The sequence below is a fragment of the Salvelinus fontinalis genome, chromosome 5 (assembly GCF_029448725.1).
Source record: "Salvelinus fontinalis isolate EN_2023a chromosome 5, ASM2944872v1, whole genome shotgun sequence".
Taxonomy (NCBI): Eukaryota; Metazoa; Chordata; class Actinopteri; order Salmoniformes; family Salmonidae; genus Salvelinus; species Salvelinus fontinalis.
The window spans coordinates 39,656,582-39,678,355 of record NC_074669.1 but is presented as its reverse complement, the minus strand read 5'-3'; the positions used below and the strand labels follow the sequence as shown (position 1 = coordinate 39,678,355).

At 42.3% G+C, this 21,774-nt stretch overlaps 1 protein-coding gene across 2 annotated transcripts; it reads left to right on the top strand.

The window, feature by feature from the left end:
• Positions 1–3,525: 3,525 nt before the first annotated feature.
• LOC129855573 (MAP kinase-interacting serine/threonine-protein kinase 2-like) lies at positions 3,526–21,768 on the top strand. 2 transcript variants are annotated; one of them, XM_055923378.1, is made up of 14 exons: positions 3,526–3,649; positions 4,163–4,341; positions 4,822–4,906; positions 5,048–5,149; positions 5,248–5,345; positions 7,530–7,609; positions 7,828–7,901; positions 8,232–8,336; positions 8,742–8,797; positions 9,280–9,375; positions 19,273–19,467; positions 21,004–21,168; positions 21,289–21,329; positions 21,485–21,768. In XM_055923378.1, exons 2-14 carry the CDS (start codon positions 4,291–4,293, stop codon positions 21,747–21,749), a joined length of 1,413 nt encoding a protein of 470 aa, XP_055779353.1. In that variant the 5' UTR covers positions 3,526–3,649; positions 4,163–4,290; the 3' UTR covers positions 21,750–21,768. The 2 variants fall into 2 exon arrangements, with proteins under 2 accessions (XP_055779353.1, XP_055779354.1); XM_055923379.1 differs by having other exon boundaries at positions 3,526–3,660.
• Positions 21,769–21,774: the final 6 nt, after the last annotated feature.

Below are 21,774 nucleotides of genomic sequence, written 5' to 3'. Positions count from 1 at the left end.
GCTGGTTGTTAATGTATAGTGAGCGTTCTGATTCATGTCAGTCATACATCACTCAGGTGATTGGGAGTGAATGATTAGCCTGTTACAAGTGCTTAGCAAAATTTTGGAAAAAACTGTTTGATCTAATACAAAGTTATTTTACAGAAAACAAATTAAGAACAGACTTTCAACATGCTTATATGGAAGGGCACTCAACATGCTCGGCAATGACACAAATGACTAATGACTGATAGAAGATTGTGGGGGCTGTTTTGTTACACTTCAGTGCAGCTGTTGATGTCATTGATTATTACCCATTGCTGAAAAAACATAGGTGTTATGGATTTGCATCCTCTGCCTTATTATGGATTGAGAGATACCTATCTAATAGATCTCAGAGGGTTTTCATCAATGGAAGCCTCTCATGCAAATTCAGTTGAGTGTGGTGTACTGCAGGGCAGCTGGCTAGGGCCATTATTGTTTTCTGTTTTTACAGATGACTCATCAGTATACACGTCCGCTGCAACAGTAAAATAAATAATTGAGACACTTAACACAGAGCTCCAGTCAGTTTTAGAATGGGTGACTAGCAATAGGCTGGTGCTAAATATCTACAAAAATGAAAAGCATAATTTTTGGGACAAATCACTCGCTCAACGCTAAACCTCGTTTAGATCTATTATTGAATAATGTGGTTATTGAACAAGTTGAGGAGACTAAACTGCTGGGTGTAACCCTAGATACAGTAGCAAGCTGTCAAGGTCAAAACATTTAGACTCAATGGTTGCTAAAATGGGAAGAGTTCTGTTCATAATATGGTGCTGCTCTGCCTTTTGGACATCTCAGTCGACCAGACAGGTCCTATAGGACCTAGTTTTGTTGCACCTGGACTACTGCCCAGCTGTGTGGTCATGTGTGGCAAAGAAGGACATAGGTAAATTGAAGTTGGTCTAGAACAAAGCAGCACGTATCACACTTAAATGTACACAAAGGGAAAGTGTCAGTAACATGCATGTCAGTCTCTCCTGGCTCAAAGTTGAGGAGAGATTGACTGCATCACTATTGGTATTTGTGCGAGGTATTGATGTGTTGAAGGTACCGAACTGTCTGTTCAAGCAGTTGACACACAGTTCGGACACTCATTGGTACAACACAAAACATGCAACCGGAAGGTCTCTTCACAGTGCCGAGGTCCAGAACAGAGGCTGGGAAACACACAGTATTAAATAGAGCTATGACTACGTGGAACTCTCTGCCACCCCAGGTAACTCAAGCTAGCAATAAAATAAGTTTTAAAAAACGGATAAAGGAACACCTTAGTGCACAAAGGGGACTGTAAAGAGATAGACATTTTATATATATTGTATTGTAATTTGCACTATATTATATATTAGACCTAAATAGTATGTGTATGTAGTGATATGTAGGCTATGTGTAATATTTTGAATGTAAAATACCAAATTAATTTGTATTACTGTAGAACACAACGTGCTATATAAATGCAATCCATTGTTATTGTCATCCTGTAAGCCACACCTCCTAAACTCAGCCAATCTGTGAACAGGCAGAAATATCCCCTCTAAAAGACTACCTACACTAGGATGTTATTGATTTTGAAACTCATTCATGTCCACTGAGGAATGAGGCTGCTACTGTTACCCTGTAGAAACAGTGTCCCTCCTCAGCCCCATGGTTTGTTTCCCAACCTAACTTGGGATTGTGTCATGTAGTCCTGGCATTATTGAGTAGCAGCACAGCCTTTTGCGTAATGTTCGCTGCAGTTTAAGGCCAAAGTTTATGGGGCAAAATAAACTGAGGGCCCAGGAAGAGGAAAGGAGAGAGAAAACACAGTCACACAAGATGTTCCTCCCCTCATAAAGAAGCTGTAAAGGGAATTTCCAGGTGAAACAAAAAGGAGAGCAGTCGTTGGTAAAGTCAAACAAAAATCAACCTGGTTTAATACAAGTTGCAACAGGGAGACAACCTGCAGCATGGGAGCATAGAAAAATGTCTAACGAGCCATCTCTGAGCAGGCCATTATATCACATACATTCTGTAAACACATAACAAAAGACATAACACAAGGAAGTGAACCACAGTCTCACAGAATACAATAATAGCCCGTGTGTCCTCAGAACTGGCACCTTTAGACTGGAGCCAACAGCATCAGCAGATAGAACTGTTCATAACATTCAAGTCTAGTGACCATCAACCTTGCACAAACAGAATCATGTGTATTACAGAAAGAAAAAGTATATTACAATGTGTTAATAATCACTTAACTGAATGTGAACTTCATTCATCTTAAATGTCCCTTTACACAAGCCCTACAAGGAAACTAGCACAAAGCATGCTTCTCATGGCAACTTTACAGTTGATAACAAATAGGTAAACAATAGAAAGAACATGACCTACAAGTATGGGTCATGGCAATAATCCAACATATTTTGCACAACCATTGAATTTGAACATATGAAATATTTTTAGTGTAGTATATTTAATTGATCATTTTTTAGAACTTGCTCAAGCTTGTTTTAAACATTGTGAGACAGCAATCCATTGCACATGACCAAAATAAATGGAATCACTCTTTTACTCATTGTGTCAATGTTGCTTAGGCTTAACTTGCTCTTGAAGCAACAGGGAAGATAACGCATTTGAAAATCCTCAGAGAGAGTTATTTCATTATCACTGCTGTGAGAGAACATTGATTGGCTGTGTATCACCTCAGCAGTTTCTGAAATGTGTCGATGCTAAGTCACGACTCACAAGATAGCATTGTACTTGGGGAGGACGAATATCACATGAATACACATTAGACATGGCAAAATATATAGAATTGCAAGAAAATGTACTTTGAAACTGCTAAACTTTCTCTGCACCTGTGACAAAATGTGTAGAATTGCAGGAAATAAACATGATGGGTGTGAACAGTTTTTGTCATGAACAGTTATTGTGCCCATAGAAATAGACGTGGGGTGTTCCCTAATGCTGGAAGGGGGGGGGGCTTGTTTGAAAATATTTGGGGACCCCTTTTTTAAATAATCCCACTCCTCACCAAAAATGTAAAACGTTCCTAAACAACACTTGCACTTGACCCCTCCTAGCTCTGACTTTTCTGATAACTACTTTATTGAGGAAATGAGTACTTACTATACCTGTGATGTGTGGTTGTCCCACCTAGCTATTTTAAGAAACTGTAAATTGCTCTGGATAAGTGTCAGCTAAATTACTAAAACGTAAAAAATGAAAGCAATCCACTCTCGCCCAGTTCCATTTCTGTCCCCTGTCCTTTCTCCTAAAACCAATCACTCAGATTTCTTATAACTAGTAATATCAGATCTGTGAAGAGTGAAGTAGACGAGACGGCGTTAGGAAAGAAGGAAGCCAAATGAACTGAATTTGAATCAGGCCTGTAAAATACACACGTCACCCCAGCCCATGTGATAAACTGTCTGTTGCTGTGTTTCGGGGGCGAGTTCTCAAATGACTGGATTATTCGAGAAATGGGCGGAGACAATCGTGAGATTATAAATGCTTGTTGGGCTGCGATTCGTTCACCTTCCACACACTCACGATCTGGCAAATCCTCGACCGTCGCTGCGGCTTAAACGAAAGCAGTGTGTCAAACAACGGTGTTTACGCTGGAGCTCTAAAACAAGACAAGAGGGTAAATTAAACGTAGGTTGTCGACAAGAGGCTAGTTACTTTTGCTTGACGTCCTTTCTACTCGGCGTTATTCGAAATTAAAGCTTCTGGCGGTGGTTTATTGACAGCGTTAGCATAGCTAATGTTACAGTAACAGTTAACGTTAGCTATCTGTCTAGCCACGTCGTTTAATTGACTTAAAATCTCATACCATATTGTTTCACGCTTATATTTTTTTGTCGGATGACGTTGGTATTTCATTATGGGTAGGATATTGATTTAATTGATTGATTTTAGTTAGCTAGTTGACTAACTGCGTATTCGTGTTACTGTGCAGTGTCCAGTGTGCACATACGCAGCTAGTGTGTTCAATTAGCGTGTTTTTAATGTCAGACAACGGGCCATGCTGCGATACTTAACTATCGAAGTATTCTTAAATTATTTCACTTCTTGATCTTGATCTATGGCTTAGGCTATTATTGACCACTATTCCCGATTGTTGTCTAACGTTATGCTATACATGTTTTTAACACAGTGCTCCGGTTAAGCCCTGCATCTTGACCAGAGAACGCGGGGATCATTTGCTTCAGTCTGAAGAAATATTTTGTATTTACATACTGCAGCCGCCATCAGTCCTTCATAATAAGCTTTAATCGATGCAAAATGGTGCAAAATAAGATCACCGAAGTCACTGGATTCCATCGCTCTTTCAAGGTGAGTTACTGTTTCTATTAGGTTGCGTTGGTTACAAGATGGATACGTGGGACTAGGCTGCATCTTGCAATATTTAACTACATCCTTCTATATTTAATGACATCTGTCTTCACATTTGGGTGACAAACGTGTGTCCTTACCACCAATGTTCACAGTTCACAAGTGCAAATGGGTAATGACCGAGTTGTCTAGGGAACGGGTCTACTTGGACAATGTTAAATGGCACAACAGATTGAGTGAAATTTGGTTCAGATGCTGTTATTGGATATGAAGCCTTGGTACAAGTGGGCAGTGCACATCATTTTTCACTGGACATCTTATCAGCTGTGAAATTCTTAAATTGATTCCAATATTGTAGTGGATGCCATGAGACCATGGCCGCTGGAGCTAATGGGTTGATCATTTTATCATACAGTTTTATGGGTCCTTTTGAATGCTGAACTGTTATTAGTTGAAATTCACACATGTGTTCTCATCTAGGGCCCACATCCCTTTGCGGGTGACGAATTCACAAATGGTTCCCTCCTTAATTCAGACTTCAATTTTGATTTGTCAAATAGACATGGTAAGTGTGTTTGTTTTTGTTTTTTTACTGAACACTTACTCCAAGAGGCCAATGTCAGCATCCTGGGACACCAACTCAGTAGTAGCATTTCCAATGTTAAGTAGCACCCTAGTATTCATACAGGTTTTTGTGATTGTGTAGATATTACCTCCAGCAAGCCTATTGACATCCCTGATGCCAAGAAGAGAAATAAGAAGAAAAAGCGTTGCAGGGCAACTGACAGCTTCTCTGGCCGATTTGAGGGTGAGTCATTTTCTTATCTCATCTAAAGGACAGATTCTCTAGATTATGGTACAACATATTTTATCTGAATTGTTTTAAATATACATTTGTCCCACCAGATGTCTACAGCCTGCAGTCAGAGGTTCTTGGAGAGGGGGCTTATGCAAGAGTACAGACCTGCATCAACCTCATCACCAATAAGGAATATGCTGTCAAGGTAAGATGTTTCTCATGCTGCACAAGTTCTCAAAAAAGGAACCCCAGTGTAATGTGTGCCTGAACATGTTATTGTCTTGAGTGGTTTGTTTCAAATTTGTGGATGAGGATGTTTTTAGGAATGGTTGGAAGCTCTCCCAGGATATTGCGACCCTCAGAGGATAATGTTTAAGTGTCACGCTCCTGACAAGGGCCTGTGACTGCTGTCATCTTACATTTCACTTCCTTGCTGCTTTGGCATGTGATCAATATGGAGATAACTGCACATGGTCACCTGATCATTAGCCCCACTGGGAGGAATTGCTATGGAAATGTAGACCCTGAATTAATTTAATGGTTTTAGTGGTATAACTTATAGAAACACTTGAGGGTGTGGACTACATCAATCTCCTCTCTGTCATCTAAATTTGTAGCATGTATTCTTGGAAACTTGTTTGGGACGTTGTTCAATTCCCTAGACAGATGTCGTCATGTTTGTTCTGTTCAGCCCTTTGAAACGGATGTCTGAGGCTCTCACTCAGTGTTGTGCTTCTGCTGTAGTTTTATGGGCACTGGGGGCCTAGCTACTGCTAGCACAAACTTCCCCTCAGTGTTTTTCTGACTCTGCCTGCCAATCCGAGCCAGCGGAAGGCTACATCCACCCCCTCTCTTTGCTCTCATTCGTCAGCCAGGCTCCTAGTAGTGAGAACATTGTGTACTAGCAGCAGTGCCAAAACATGGTATGGGTTATGACCTAGGGTGCTCACACTTTTTTTTTCTCGAATGTTCATTTTATTTTTTTGCAATAAAGGGATGTAGATAAAGTGTTTTGGATGCATGTGCCTTGCTGCTTTTTCTCTCTTGCCTTGAGCAAGTAAATGTTGTGAAATTCTTTTTTGGCAGTTTTTCATTTTACAGAAGTATTGTAAGATTTTGTTTGTTCCATATTTTGTATGGATTCCTTGTATACTACTGAAAGACTGTTATTTTTGCATCCAGTATATTAATGGTATTTGTTCCCTTTCTAATTAACATACTGGTGTTAAATAGTTTACTATAGAGGAGTCCCTTGAGGAGAATTCTAGGGGGAGGGGTGTGGGAGAACCAATGACTCGAGGTCAGTTGGGTCTAGGAGGGAACTTCAACTGCCCAGATGTCCTTGCCAGACACCCCTCCCCCTCTAGACAGCTGGATGGGAGGCGGGGGCTCCTCGTGTTGCAATCCCAACAAAATCCAAAGCTGCAGGAAAACAAACTCAAAGGAGCCTGCTTGGCTAGCTGGCCCCTTTGAGTTTGGCATCCTCTGGTCCTGCATAAGGAGTTCTCCTGGGCGTTCATACATCTGATTTACAAACCTGCAGTATGACTCAATGGGGCCCTCCTAAAGCCATGCTGCAGGGATTTATAGCCCCTGGAGGTGATGGGTGACTGTTAGCAACAGGACAGTAAAACCCCCACAACCCTCCAAGGACAAAGGGCGCTCACCCCACAGCGTTAGCTCTTCATTTAGCTATCAATTTTTCCATTATCAGTTCATCGATACTGGTGTCTGCTCTGCTACATGTAGGCTACTCGTTGGTTGTGATCAGGAGAAACTCACTGGTTGGGTGCAGCGTCTTTTTAGAACAGTCCCTAGGCTTTGGGAACACAGGCCCCTAATCCTAGACACTCATTGTGCTCTGACCCGGTGGGGTTCAATGGCAGCCCTAATCCAGCTAGCAGGAAGAGCGTCACGTACACCCTCAGACAATGAGAGGGTGGCTGGAAAATTCAGGCCTTTGCTTTTGGTGTCAGCAGTCTCCCTTGGCTGAGCAACAAGCTGGGCTGCCAGGCAGCAACCCGCAGCACTAGAGCTATATTTAGTCATTGCTCTATTGTCAATACAACTCTTTGGGAACACTTTGCCTGTTGCTTTGTAATTTCATGGCACAAGCATGGAAGGTTGGAATATGGTATACATATGTATACAATATTTAGAGGTGTGCGGCCTTGATTCTCCACCCGTTGGCTCTCTGGGTGGGTAGGCACTTGGCAGACCCCAGAAGTAGGTTAACCCTTCATCCTAACTGTGCCTAAAGGTTGGAAGGTGAGAAGTGAACCTAAAGGCACAACGGTATATTTCCAGTCTTTACACAGTATATTAATAGGATTTTATACATGTGTGATTGTTACCCCAGCGGCCCTTAAGTCAGACTTCTCCATTCCAGATCATTGAGAAGAGACCTGGTCACAGCCGCAGTCGCGTCTTCAGGGAAGTGGAGATGTTGTACCAGTGCCAGGGTCACAGGTAAGATTACTGATTAGACGCACAACAACGGGGACTTCTGAATAATATATTTGAGTGGAAAGCAGCTTACCTCATTAGCCCTTCATGGCACTGTAAATGAGCAATGCACTGAGCAAAGTCTTGATAGTCATTCAATAAATTCCTTGACTGACAAATCTTTTTAAGTAATAACTGTCGTGTGATTAGTTTTGACCAGTGTCCTGTTTCCTTCACTGCAGAAACATCCTGGAGCTAGTGGAGTTCTTTGAGGAGGAAGACAAGTTTTACTTGGTGTTTGAAATGCTGAGAGGAGGTGAGTGCTTCATACAGGATTTAAAGGCTTTAAAAGTAATATGCACCATTTCCTTCTGCATGCGTCACATATTGAATTTCTTAGTTGGTCTTAATTAGGGTGGCAAAATTCTTGCAGCTTTCTATAAATTCCCTGGTTTTCCAGAAATCCCGGTTAGAGGATTCCTGGAATAAGGGGGAAATCCGGTATCATGCAACCAGGATTTCTGGATAACCTTGGAATTTATTGAAAGTTACAGGAATTAAGCAACCCTCATCTTAATACAGGCACTTTTAATACTTGCAATGTGATAGGGTTGAGCAAGGTAACAAGTGTGGCGTTAACCTGCAGGTACAGTCCTGGCTCACATTCACAGGAGACTACACTTCAGCGAGCAGGAAGCCTGCGTTGTGGTGCAGGACATCGCCAGCGCTCTGGATTTCCTGCATAACAAAGGTACGTCTGCTACAACCGGGTTGAGCCACAGACCAGGGCTTGCCTGGCAGGCCAAGGGGGTGGATGGGGTTTCATATGGGGACTGGGAAGGGCCTGGTGCTGGCATCTGGAGATGGGCTGGCTGGCATTTATCATGAGAGCTTTACAATGCAAGGCTAGCTGATCTGGTTTCAGCAGATAAAAGGCTCGGCCCACTTTAATCTACTTCTGGGTAGAATAACAAATGGTTCAAAGGTCTTATGTTCCCTCAACACCTGGGCTGTTAAGTGAAAGCCATGGTTCCCATTTGATCCCTAGCAGTGGCCCAGGCTGGTCATTTGACACTTACTAAAACGCATGCCCACCCCTTCTGTCTATTGCCTAATTATACATGCATCAGAATGACTCTGCTTTTCATTTTTACAGGAATGGCACATAGAGATCTGAAGCCGGAGAACATCTTATGTGAGCATGCGGACAAAGTAAGTTTCCATTTACAGGTGTCTGATTTGTAGATATCTGTAGCCACTAGTGTATTGGCCACTCTAATCTGGAAGTATGATTACGCAAGAAGGCCTGGGGGGGGGGGTGTATATGGCCAATATACCACGGCTAATAGCTGCTGTTAATGCCTGGCACAACGCAGAGTGCCTGTACACAACCCTCAGCTGTGGTATATTGGCCATATATCTCAAACCCCCGAGGTGCCTTACTGCTATGAACCGTTTACCAATATAATTAGAGCAGTAAAAATCACTTGTGGTATATGGTCTGAATACCACGGCTGTCAGCCAATCAGCATTCAGGGCTCGATCCGCCCAGTTTGATTGGCCATAAATTGCTTTCTGTCAATCACACTCAATGGAGCTGTAGCCCACAACCAGCACCCTGGTCAAATCTTTTGAGAAACAGTAGAATTGTTTTGTAACATTTTTAAAATGTACCCATTTCCCTTCCTTTACAGATTTCGCCTGTGAAGATCTGTGACTTTGACCTGGGTAGTGGGATCAAGCTAAACAGCGACAGCTCTCCCATCTCCACCCCAGAGCTCCTCACTCCAGTAAGTCTGTCTACTACACTCTGTTCAGCCAGTGTAGTTTTGAGTCCGTGTAAATAGGCCTGTGGCAATGCTTTGGGCAGGAAACAGAAATTATATGGAAAGCAGAGGTGGTGTGACGATTGGCACAGCAAAGCCCCAGTGAAAGCTTTCTTGTGCCGTTTTCTGAGGCAGGGTGGTTTTACAATTCTGCTCCCTATGTAGATTGGCTTTCCTGTACGGTATTGGACAAGCCCAGGTGGCGTCACTTGCAGGAAGCCCTCTCATTGGAAACCAGGGAGAAGGTGTGCTGGTATCTAAGGACAAAGTTAACTGTTGGCTGGTTTCATTGTAATGATGGGGATTGACTCTCAGCCCGTGTAATAACACATACACCTTTGGCACGCTCTCCTATCTGGCAGCTCCTTTGCTTAGGTATCTGAGAAGCACTTATCAGCTTCATTGAGATTCCTAAAAGTCTAATGTCCACATCCTGCTACTTATCAGTGGAAATGTTGAGGCACATGGGGCTAGGCTATGATGGGTTAAGGCAAAGTTTCATTAAAAATAAAAACTGCCTTTAAAACCTGACCGGCACAATGTTACTGGAATGCTTCAAATGTAAAGGGCAGCCATCCCATTCTGTGCCTCCTGTCAGAGGGAGATGGATGTGAGCAGGTGACCCAGATGACCAGGCTAGTTGGAGGGAGTAATGTAGGAGGTGGGGGATTTTGCATTGTAACCTGACCTAGCTTGGGTAGCCTGTTGGCAGGCCAGCCCTGGCCTGCACAATTTGTGGGTATTATAGTTTGGCCCATGTTGGAGACAGACAGGGCGGTGTCCCCCTCTGTGATCTTGGGTCTCAGCTCTCAGGGCAGTCTGAGGATAGCCGTGTTTGCATCTCCCCCCTGTCCTCTGGTTTCAACAGACTGGTCTTTTATCAGAGTTTGACCTGGCCCTGGGTCAGACTGACGGACCTCTTTAAATAAAGGTATTTTGTAATTCCTGTGTAAAGAACTAGATATAATATCCTTGAGGAGGCAAGGCTACAGGGAACAGATTGCGCATTTGCGCAGACCGTGAGGCCAAACCATGCTACAGTGTGTGGAAGTGGTTGAATGAAGCTTATTTTCCTTAACAGTAATTGGAACAAGACCATGTCTCCTGTCACTGATCCTCTGCTACATTCCCCTGGTAGCACTTGAGCTATAACATTGCCACCCACCCTGGTCTCTGCTCTTGCACTGTAATCTCCACCCACTTTCTCACCACATTTGTGCAAGCCTGCATTTCTCTTTGTATTCATAACACAAAAGCCCCATGTCTAACGGTTGTTCTAGATAAATTGCTCTTGTGCCTACTAGCAACTGTGCTTTGATTGGCTGAGCCAAGGGGAGAGGGAAGGAGTGCGGGGGAGTGGTGTGTGTGTGCACTGCTCATGTGCCGCTCCCTTGTTTATCCTAGTCTCTGTTCAGGCCAATCTTATCTGATTTTTTTTCCTGACATACTTTTCCCCTTTTCCCCACACTTAGTGTTATTCCCCAATGTTTCATAGTATTTACAGATGTTTTCATGTGCTTGAGTAAATTGAATTTGAAAGAAAGCCAGGGCTGCCTCCCCCCCCCAAAAAACCTTGGTCAACCAAGAGCCGTCCACATTTCGACCAATCGATTGGTCGAAATGTTTAAAAGTATTTTTCTGTGTTAAGAACTACATATGGACTGAGCTTGTCTGATGCTTTAAGCACACTGATTAAATAATAAAGACACACAAATGACTGGCGCTTGATGGTCACTTAAATAAAATGACAGCCTGTGACTGGCCCTTGTTTAAAGAAGTCCGATGTGTGGATGACATTGTACTTATTGTGGAAACTACTGGAGTACAGGGAAAAAGGAGGGTAAAGGCTCAAGTGTTGTGAGCATTGTGCCAAACAGTTGCTGTTAGATTACAATTTCTCACCATTTGGATCAGTTTAAATACTAAAGTGTTCCAGTCTGTTCTAACAAATGTATAAAGCCTTTATTACAGCAGACTGAACAGTTTAATGCATTCTTGAATTGCGGTTTATTTATTGTTTAGACTAATTTGTCACGTTTCATTTTTTTAAATGCTCGATTGCATTTAAAAGCATGAATGATTGATTCAGTAGCCTATATATTGAAAAATGGGTCTATGTAAAGGTATTAAGACTAAACAGGACACTTAGGCCTACAGCTTGACGGTGGTTTAACAAGGATACTATACAAAGCCTATTAATGATATGTATTATAATGTCAACAACAATAAGGAGATCAAGAAAAAGGATGGTATAGGAGCAAGTGCTTCATGTATGTGTTATGAGGTGATGATAGAATGCAATATTTTTCTGCCTGTTTGGAACTGGGTAAACACTAAATTATAAATACCATTCTGTTCTAACATACATTTTTTTAAGGTAAGGGCTGTTTCCTCATTGCTGCCTCGTCTGAATTGTTCTCATCCCAATATCCTGGTTAACTTTGCTATTATGCACATAGCAATACAGGGAAAGGTGTCAATTTTAGTGCACTGAAGATTGTTTCAAAACCGGACTGGGAACATATCCAACTATGGAGAAAGTGCATTTGTTATAAAATATTAGATTATTGTGTTGCATCATAATTTGAAATACTAAAACCATATAATATTTCAGTATCACATCTTAGAGTGTGCTGTGCCATCCCCTTGGCCTCCAATGGAATAGTCCACTGAGACAGGCACTAGTCAGACAAATCCTGTGCACCATGGGATTTATTTTTATAAGCGTAAATAATCTCGGTTGCCAACAGCCTGTTGACTGTCCTATAGAAGTCCTATAGAAAGCACACTTAGGCAATGTTGTGGTTACTGTACTTGTAGCGGTTGAGCCTTAAGAGTGTTTACTTTCAGTGAATGGTCTCTTTTTTGATCATGTTAAAGTGGTTTCTTGATAATTTAGTGGTGTAATCAGGTCTGCATGAGGCTGTGTACACATACAGGCATGTGGTGTACCTTGATGCTTCAATGTAACGTTGGGCTTCCTGATCCAACTCTCAAATGTGAGTTATAGATTTGTCATTCTAATTGAAAGCCAGTCTAAGTGGTAGATCTGTTCTGTGCTCTATTTCTATGCTCCCTGTTTTCTGTCTTGATTTTGTACACCATCTGAAACACTATACAATGCTTTGTCACAAACTGAAATTGTTGAAATACATTTCCCTAAACTGGAAATGGGGCAGGGATTCTGTTTACTGCAGCTTTAAGGGGAATTCACACGACTTTTCTGACGTTTGCCAGGCGCTGAGGTGCTAATGAAAGACCAGCGCCTCTTTCTGTAAGCTGTCAAGCAAAGGCAGCTGGGTTATGAGTTGACTGGTCATATGGTTAGGAAAGCTCCAGGTTGCGGTGATTTCTGCCAACCAATCCTCAATGTCGACTGATTAGCCACCATCTCTGTCACCGCAGGCAGGATTAAAGAGTCGAAGACTGATGCAAGTCTTCATCCTGCTGGTGCAATACTATTGAAGTATATCTGCTGCTCTACAAATCAGTTGAGCAGAGCTCCCTCACCTTATCCCCTTTTGCTGTCCCATATCCTTGTCATGCCCAGAGCAGTCATAGGCTGGCTAGCTCAGGTTACTGGGCTTAGCCATGTTTTTTTTAAAGGGGCTCTGAAACACGAGTACTTTTTGATTATCATACTCCCATTCCTCCTCAAAAGCACCTTGGTGGACAAATATATTTTGTTCCATGATGCTAGGCAGGGCAAGCCCATTTTGTTGAGTTCTGATATCATCAAAATAAATCAATTGCAGTATGTTTTTGGAGTCATTCAGTATTTTGTTTTTTAACTTAAGTACTATACCATTGGAAATGTTCAATTTATATTCCTAAAACTTAAGTTGAAAATGATGTCACTGCTTTCTGTTGATGAAACATTTTGACAAATTGCCCAATGTCAACAGTTTCACTGTCCAATTATATAACCAATATGCAGAAAGTTTATACGTCTACATATGTGCATAATAATCATATTACTTGTATTTTTTTCAACGAGCACCGTATACACTGCACACTTACTAAAAACCCTGTTTTGGCAAGTCACTAATCGGCAAATAAAAAAAATTAGAGCGGAAATCGGGTTGTACACGCTTTTGAAACTAACGCATGTGTTCGTCACGTTAGACAATTTGTAGAAGACTGCTAGCTGCATTTTGAAGTGTTGCGTTTTGATTCAAGTATGTCGCCAATGCGGTAACGCAACACTGTTTTGGCTAAATCACTTCCATCAATCACGCTGAAATCAATAGAACAGGGCATACATTTTGGTGTAGCACTGTTGAATCTAACACTATTTAAAGGCCACACGGAAACTTGGAATAAACTATACATGGTTGGTTACAACTTGTAGAAAGGGTATCTATTTTATGTTGGATGTTCATTTCGGGAGGCTGCACTCTCTTAACTTAACCAATCACGACACGCCTTAACGTCGAGATCGGTGTCCCTTCCATGGGACAGTTGCGCTAACGTAGGCTAATGCGATTAGCATGAGGTTGTAAGTAACAAGAGAATATCCTAGGACAGACATCTGATATTGGCATGAGGCTTAAATTCTTGTTAATCTAACTGCACTGTCCAATTTACACTAGTTATTACAGTGAAAGAATCCCATGCTATTGTTTGAGGAGAGTGCACAACTTTGAACATGAAGTTATTAATAAACAAATTAGGCACTTTTGGGCAGTCTTGATACAATGAACCATTGCATTTCTGTTCAAAATGTTGTATCAGGTTAACACTTTGCAAATACACTGATGCCATCTAGTGGCAAATCTAAATTGCACCTGGGCTGGAATAATATATTACGGCCTTTGCATTTCAAAGATGATGGCACAAAAAAATACAAATGGACAGTTTCTTTTACCAGATCTATTGTTATCTCCTACATTCCTTTCACATTTCCACAAACTTCAGTCTTTCCTTTCAAATGGTACCAAGAATATGCATATCCTTGCTTCAGGGCCTGAGTTACAGGCAGTTAGGCAGATTTGGGTATGTAATTTTAGGTGAAAATTGAGCCTTAAAAGGTTATTAAGATATCACTTGACAACTGTTGGCTGTTATTTAAGTGACAGTTTGACTGTCAAATCCATGTATTGGCGTGTGTGGCCAGCGTGACACAATCAACAGAAACCAAAGCTATTGATCTGGTTTGAGCTATCAAACTTATCCTCATGACTTAACTTTAATACTATCACCAATCTGCGTTAAAGGTGTGTAATTCCAATGTTATGGGGTGAAAATTCAAGCTTGCGTAAGGTAGGAACACAAACTGCCCACTTTAGGAAAATTGGTGTAATATACTTCATTCCTTAATTTAAAGGCAAAATAGCTCATAAGGTAAGTTAGTTTGAGAGTGGGAAACATACCATTACAACAATGACTTATTTTATCAATCAACCATTTAGAGTCAAATTCAGTTTACCTCAAACGGGGTGGTGTTGTCAGCAGCCAGCTCCTCCAGACATGACTATGGTTGTGGGGGTTGGAGGGGCTTGTGGCTCGCTGGCCACAGACAAGGCTTTGTCTGCGCTCAGATTCCTGCCCTGCAAATTGCATTACATAAGGGTGCAGCGGGATGGTGCTCACAAATCAACTTTTAGTCACATGTGCCGAATACAACGGGTGTAGACTTGTTAAAAAACGCTTCTTTTTTTAAAATTATGTTTTTAAATTGGATATCCGAAACAAATATACTTGCAGTGAAGGCGCTCAACAACTACATACCAGTCATCCAACACTCATTCAGAGCGACATGGAAGCATCCAGGGTCAATGCCCTGCTCAAGGGCACGTTGACAGATCTCCCACCAGGCCAAAAACCGGAACCGAAACATTAAGACCCCTCCCCCCTCCACAGTTCCCCAATAGCAGTCCCTCAACCATTTGAGACCCCTCCCACAGCCCCCCCCATGCACCAACAACCAGGAGAATGAATTTAAGAGAAAAAAGAAAGCCAAGAAACCACGAACAACGTGAAATAATAAAATGAATTCCTTTAAAACAAAGGACAACTAAAACCATAATAGCAATGCGGACTGTTTGCCTGACACTATTACATGTATGCGCTTATTTAAATGAGTGTATATGCATGTGTACAAATGCCTGCATGGCATCAGCCTCATGCACACCGGCATTAGTTATAAAAACACTGACAGTGTCATTCAAACATACTTTTTTATTGTTTTCGTTTTTTTATCACTTGTATTAGGATGGTCAATCTCCTGCACAGCAACTCCACTCCAACTTGTCTCCAATTCCAAGTGTAGACCTTACAGTGAAATGCTTACTTATGAGCCCCTAACCAACAGTGCAGTTAAAAAAAATACGGATATGACTAAGTAATTAAAGATCAGCAGTAAAAAGAATAAGTGTGTGTATGTATATATATATATATCACACACGGGGTGTGCCGGTAGTCAATGTGCGGGGGCACCGGTTAGTTGAGGTATGTAGTCATTAGTTAATTAAAGGGACTATGCATAGATGACAAGAGTGGCGGGGTGGTGGGCAATGCAAATAGTCTGGGTAGTCATTTGTTCAGGAGTCTTATGGCTTGGGGGTAGAAGCTGTTTAGAAGCCTCGTGGACCTAGACTTTGTGCTCAGCTACCGCTTACAGTGCTGTAGTAGAGCAGTCTGACTAGGGTGGCTGGAGTCTTTGACAATTTTTAGGGCCTTCCTCTGACACCGCCTGGTATATAGGTCCTGGATGGCAGGAAGCTTGGCTCCAGTGATGTACTGGGCCATTCGCACTACCCTCTGTAGTGCCTTGTGGTCGGAGGCCGAGCAGTTGCCATACCAGGCAGTGATGCGCTCGATGGTGCAGCTGTAGAACCTTTTAAGGACTGTTGTGAATGTTGACCTGTCTAAAGATCTTACTAACATCAGCGTGATTAGTCTTCCGGTACAGCTGGTGCTCTCATGCATGTTTCAGTGTTATTTCCCTCAAAGCGAGCATAGAAGTAGTTTAGCTCGTCCAGTAGGCTTGTCACTGGGCAGCTCTCGGCTTTGCTTCCCTTTGTAGTCTGTAATGGTTTACAGGCCCTGCCACATCTGTCGAGTGTCGCAGCAGGTGTAGTACGACTCTATCTTAGTCCTGTATTGAAGCTTTGCCTGTTGATGGTTTGTCGTAGTACATAGCGGGATTTCTTATAAGCTTCCGGGTTAGGGTCCCGCTCCTTGAAAGCGGCAGCTCTCGCCTTTAGCTCAGTGTGGATGCTGCCTGTAATCCATGGCTTCTAGTTGGGTTTGTACGTACGGTCACTGTTTTGAAACGACATCATCGATGCACTTATTGATTTAGACTGATGTGGTGGACTCAATGCCATTGGAGGAATCCCGGCACATATTCCAGTCTGCTAGCAAAAGTCCTATAGCTTAGCATCTGCTTCATCTGACAAGAGGCTAGCTGTGTGCCAACAGACCCTCTCCTCGGACCGAGGAATGGGATTTTTTTAAAGGAACACAAAGTCTGCTTCAAACCACCCCACAAAACGGAGCTGTTTAGAGCCCTGGTGCTTTAGCAGGCTCTCATTCCATAGCATGTTTGATTTTTACCAGAGGGGTGCTTGGGTCTCCTTCAACCAGAGCACTTTTCATGATAAAACTAGCCTATCAGCAGTGTTAAGCTCTGAGCTCTGGGTTTTGTTTCTGTGGTCAGGTGATTCTAACACCACAGATTTAATCTGTTCAGAAATGTGTTTTTGACTCTAGTTCCTTGAAAGGTTAAGCAGAGTTTTGGCCCTAAGGGAACTAAAACTAGAATCTTTCAAAAGCCGGCATTATTTTCCCAGGGGTTCATTTTCTCTGAAAGTAAGCCGAAGAGAAGGTCATTTGATCAGAGTAGGGCTAGCCAGCTCCTAAGGAATGTCTTTGTTCTCCTGTCCTGCAAAAACCAGCAGTGACCCATATCTCTTCACCGTGTTATGGAAAGTATTAACCCCATTTTGTTTGTCGGCGTTATGCAACTGTGCTTTCTTGGACTGCACCCCCTGGCAATTGTCTTTTCCTAGCTCGGTGTTGGGCCTAGTTCCACAGGCAATCATGCTGACCCTGTAGCCTGCTCAGTCAGTCCACTGAGCTTTGAGTGTGAAGAACAAGCTGTCGCACAGGGCCCTAGTATTCACTCACTGCCCTACCCTACATCATTGCACATGTTCTCCATGCCTCCTTGCATCTTCCAAAGAACAAATGTTTTGGAAAGCAGGGGCACTTAACTTCTTCTGGCTGCAAGGGAAAGTGAGTAGCCAGTGAAATCGTGCCCATTTCAAACGGCCTCCTACTCAATTCTTGCTCGTACAATATGGATATTATTATTAATATTGGATAGAAAACACTAGTTTCTAAAACTGTTGGAATTATTTCTCTGAGTGAAACTGAATTCATTTGGCAGCACTTTCCCTGACCAGGAAGTGAAATGTCAGAAATATGTGTTCTGTTCAACTTGATGCCTATATATGGTCATGACACTTAGGAGTCTACTTACACTCCATACGCCTTCCTCTTGGTCTCAAGAGGATGTGAGAGAAGAAATTTTGTGTTCATCTTGGTCAGGGGTGGAATAAAAGCTATTTCTTTGACGTGACCGTCCACTTCCGGTACTCTGAAACACGCGACAAGGAAGTGCCATTGCCTTCTGTTTTGCTGCCGTAATAGACAAACTATCCCCGGCTCGGAATTTTTTTGATACATGTGAACATATCATCGTAATGTATGTTTTTTCAATATAGTTTAATCAGATTACTTACATTTTTTCGGGAGTTTTGCCGTGTTCCGTGCTCTGACTGTTTACGTCGGAGAGATTTGTGCCACTCGGCTAGTGCCAATGCTAAGTGAAGAGGGAAATTTGCCATTCTGAATCCAAACAACGACTCATCTGGACAGAGGACACCTTGTTCAACATTCTGATGAAAGATCAGCAAAAGTAAGAGCCAATTTATGATGTTATTTCATATCTGTCGTGCATGTTGACTGGTCGTGGGCGCCCAAGTTTTTCTGTATTGCTGCTATGCTAATATCACGCTACATTTTGTTTGCGCTGTAAAACATTTAATAAATCGGAAATATTGTCTAGAATCACAAGATGCCTGTCTTTCAATTGCTGTACACTATGTATTTTTCAGAAATGTTTTATGATGAGTAATTAGGTATTTGACGTTGGTGTCTGTAAATATTATGGCTGCTTTCGGTGCAATTTCTGATTGTAGCTGAAATGTAAACTATGAATTATACCTGAAATATGCAATTTTTTGGAAAAAAACATATGCTATACAATAAATGTTATCAGACTGTCATCTGAGGTTGTTTCTTGGTTAGTGGCTATTTTTATCTTTATTTGGCCGAATTTGTGATAGCTACTGATGGAGTCATAAACTGATGGCGTAAGAATATTGGTGTCTTTTGCTAACGTGGTTAGCTAATAGATACATATTGTGTCTTCCCTGTAAAACATTTTAAAAATTGGACATGTTGGCTTGATTCACAAGATGTGCACCTTTCATCTGGTGTCTTGGACTGGTTAATGTGTGAAAGTTAAATATAAAAAAAAAAATATCTTTTGAATTTTGCGCCCTGCACTTTGAGCTGGATGTTGTCATAAGTGTACCGGTGTCGGGCTGCACCCCTAACAGGTTAAAGGACTCCATCAGTGTGGATAATCCTTCCCACTAGTGAGGAATGCCGCTGTCCAAAAACAGAACTTGTTCAGGGACATTGGACAGCATAGACTCACTTTCCTTCTCACTGTACCTACAGCGTTACACTCGGCTCTGTTTAACCGAAGCAGTAGCCTCAGGTGGGGCATTGACTGCTCCCAGCCCAGAGCTAACTAACCCTGCTGTCTCTGTCTGTTTCCTGCAGTGTGGCTCGGCAGAGTACATGGCTCCTGAAGTGGTGGAGGCCTTCAGTGAGGAGGCCACCAACTATGACAAGCGCTGTGACCTGTGGAGCCTGGGGGTCATCCTCTACATCCTGCTGAGCGGCTACCCGCCCTTTGTAGGCCGCTGCGGCAGCGACTGTGGCTGGGATATGGGAGAACCCTGCCACACATGCCAGGTAAGAAAGAAAGCCAAGGCCACCTCTGGCTGACCCAGATTCTCTTTCATTTGTTTAGTGTGCTTTCCAGAAACTGTATCCTGTTTAGGAGGAAGTGTAAGTATAATATTCCTAGGTGCACATTACAAATTTATAGCTGGGATCCTGTTAATGGTATCGATATGACAACAGCAAAAAAGTGCAGGGCGCCAAATTCAAAACAACAAATCTCATACTTAAAATTCCTCAGACATAAGTATTTTACACCATTTTAGAGAAACTTGTTGTTAATCCCACCACAGTGTACGATTTCAAAAAAGCTTTACGACGAAAGCACAACATATCATTGTTAGGTCAACGCAAAATCACAGAAAAACACAGCCATTTTTCCAGCCAAAGACGGGAGTCACAAAAAGCATAAATAGAGAATGAATCACTAACCTTTGATCTTCATCAGATGACACTAATAGGACTCATGTTACACAATACATATGTTTTGTTCGATAAAGTTCATATTTATATCCAAAAACCTCAGTTTACATCGGCACCATGTTCAGGAATGCCTCTAAAATATCCGGAGAAATTGCAGAGCCACATCAAATAACATAAATACTCATCATAAACTTTGAAAGGTACATGTTTTACATAGAATTAAAGATACTTGTTCTTAATGCAACCGCTGTGTCAGATTTAAAAAAAGCTTTATGGCAAAAGCACAATATTCAATCTGAGAACAGCGTTCAGCCACAAAAGGATGCCATACAGTTACCCGCCAAATTGTGGATTCAAAAATAGCATTATAAATTTTCACTTTGCTGATCTTCGTCGGAATGCACTCCCACAAGAAATTTTTGTTTTGTTCGGTAATGTCCAAATAGCTACTTTTGTCAGCGATTTTGGTTAACAAATCCAAAGTCACGAAGCGTGTTACCAAAAGCAGACAATGTCAAAGTTCTGTAATAGTCAGAAACATGTCAAACGATGTATTGAATCAATCTTTAGGATGTTTTTAACATCTTCAATGGTCCAACCGGAGAATTCCATTGTCTTCAGAAGTGCGATGGAACAGAGCTCCCTCATGTGAACGCGCATGGTCAGCTCATGGCAGAACTTACTCATTCCCCTCTCCTTCATCCCCACTTCACAGTAGAAGCATCAGACAAGGTTATAAAGACTGACATCTAGTGGAAGCCGTAGGAAGTGCAATATGACCCATATCCCACTGTGTATTCGATAGGCGATGAGTTGAACCTACAAACCTCAGATTTCCCACTTGTTTGGATTTTCTCAGGTTTTTGCCTGCCATATGAGTTCTGTTATACCCACACACATCATTCAAACAGTTTTAGAAACTTCAGTGGTTTCCAAATCTACTAATATAATGCATATATTAGCAACTGGGCATGAGTAGCAGGCAGTTTACTCTGGGCACCTTATTCATCCAAGCTACTCAATACTGCCATAAGAAGTTAACAAGACACTGACTTGTGCACAATTGTGAAATTCAAGCTCTGAGTTTCCCTACTATGTGATGGTAATGAAAGTTCTTATCCCTAGAACATGTTGTTTGAGAGTATCCAGGAAGGGAAGTATGAGTTTCCAGAGAAGGACTGGGCTCACATCTCCTCAAGTGCCAAAGACCTGATCTCCAAACTTCTTGTTAGAGATGCCAAGAATCGCCTGAGTGCCGGCCAGGTTCTGCAGCACCCCTGGGTGCAGGGGGTTAGTCTCGCTCTCTATACCCCCCCCCCCAGGCTCCTTAAACTCTATGTACATTTCAGTGGGTAGAATGGGTGGGGTTTCTTTTTTGTCTAACCACCTGCTAAAACATTTTATTTTTAGGGATTCTCTGACACACTGCCAACATCCATCCTACCTCAAAGGTGAGTTAATCTTTGAGTCCCTGAGGGATATGGGCTATGTTCTTCAGTATAGTGCATCCTGATCACCTCCATTATAAGAAAGTACAACTAGTGTAACTAAAATGTCAATTTCTGCATTATTTTTTTTTGTTTTGTTGCTCCTTCTACACTTTCAGGAACAGTGCCAAGGACCTGACGTTCTTTGCTGGCAAGGCAGTGGCCATGAACCGGCAGCTGGCTGAGCAGGCTGTGATGGCAGAGCAGCAGCAGCTTGACGAGGCTCCCACTGTCATCACAGCCAGCTCCACTTCCATGCACCTCTCCCCTCCATCCAACTCCAAGCTGGCAAAGCGCAGGCAGAGCCTGCTAAAGACGGGGCCTGTCTCTGCCTCCGAGCTCTGCCAGCTCCTCGCCCCCCTCGTCATTACGTCATCTGCCTGAATCACCGCCTTTGACCATCCGCACC

What these genes read in the sequence shown, in the direction of transcription:
- LOC129855573 (XM_055923378.1), top strand. Translation starts at nt 4,291, where the DNA reads ATGGTGCAAAATAAGATCACCGAAGTCACTGGATTCCATCGCTCTTTC. An exon ending in TGATTTGTCAAATAGACATG is followed by an intron (nt 4,907 to 5,047) that starts GTAAGTGTGTTT and finishes GTGATTGTGTAG; the next exon opens with ATATTACCTCCAGCAAGCCT. An exon ending in GGATTTCCTGCATAACAAAG is followed by an intron (nt 8,337 to 8,741) that starts GTACGTCTGCTA and finishes TCATTTTTACAG; the next exon opens with GAATGGCACATAGAGATCTG.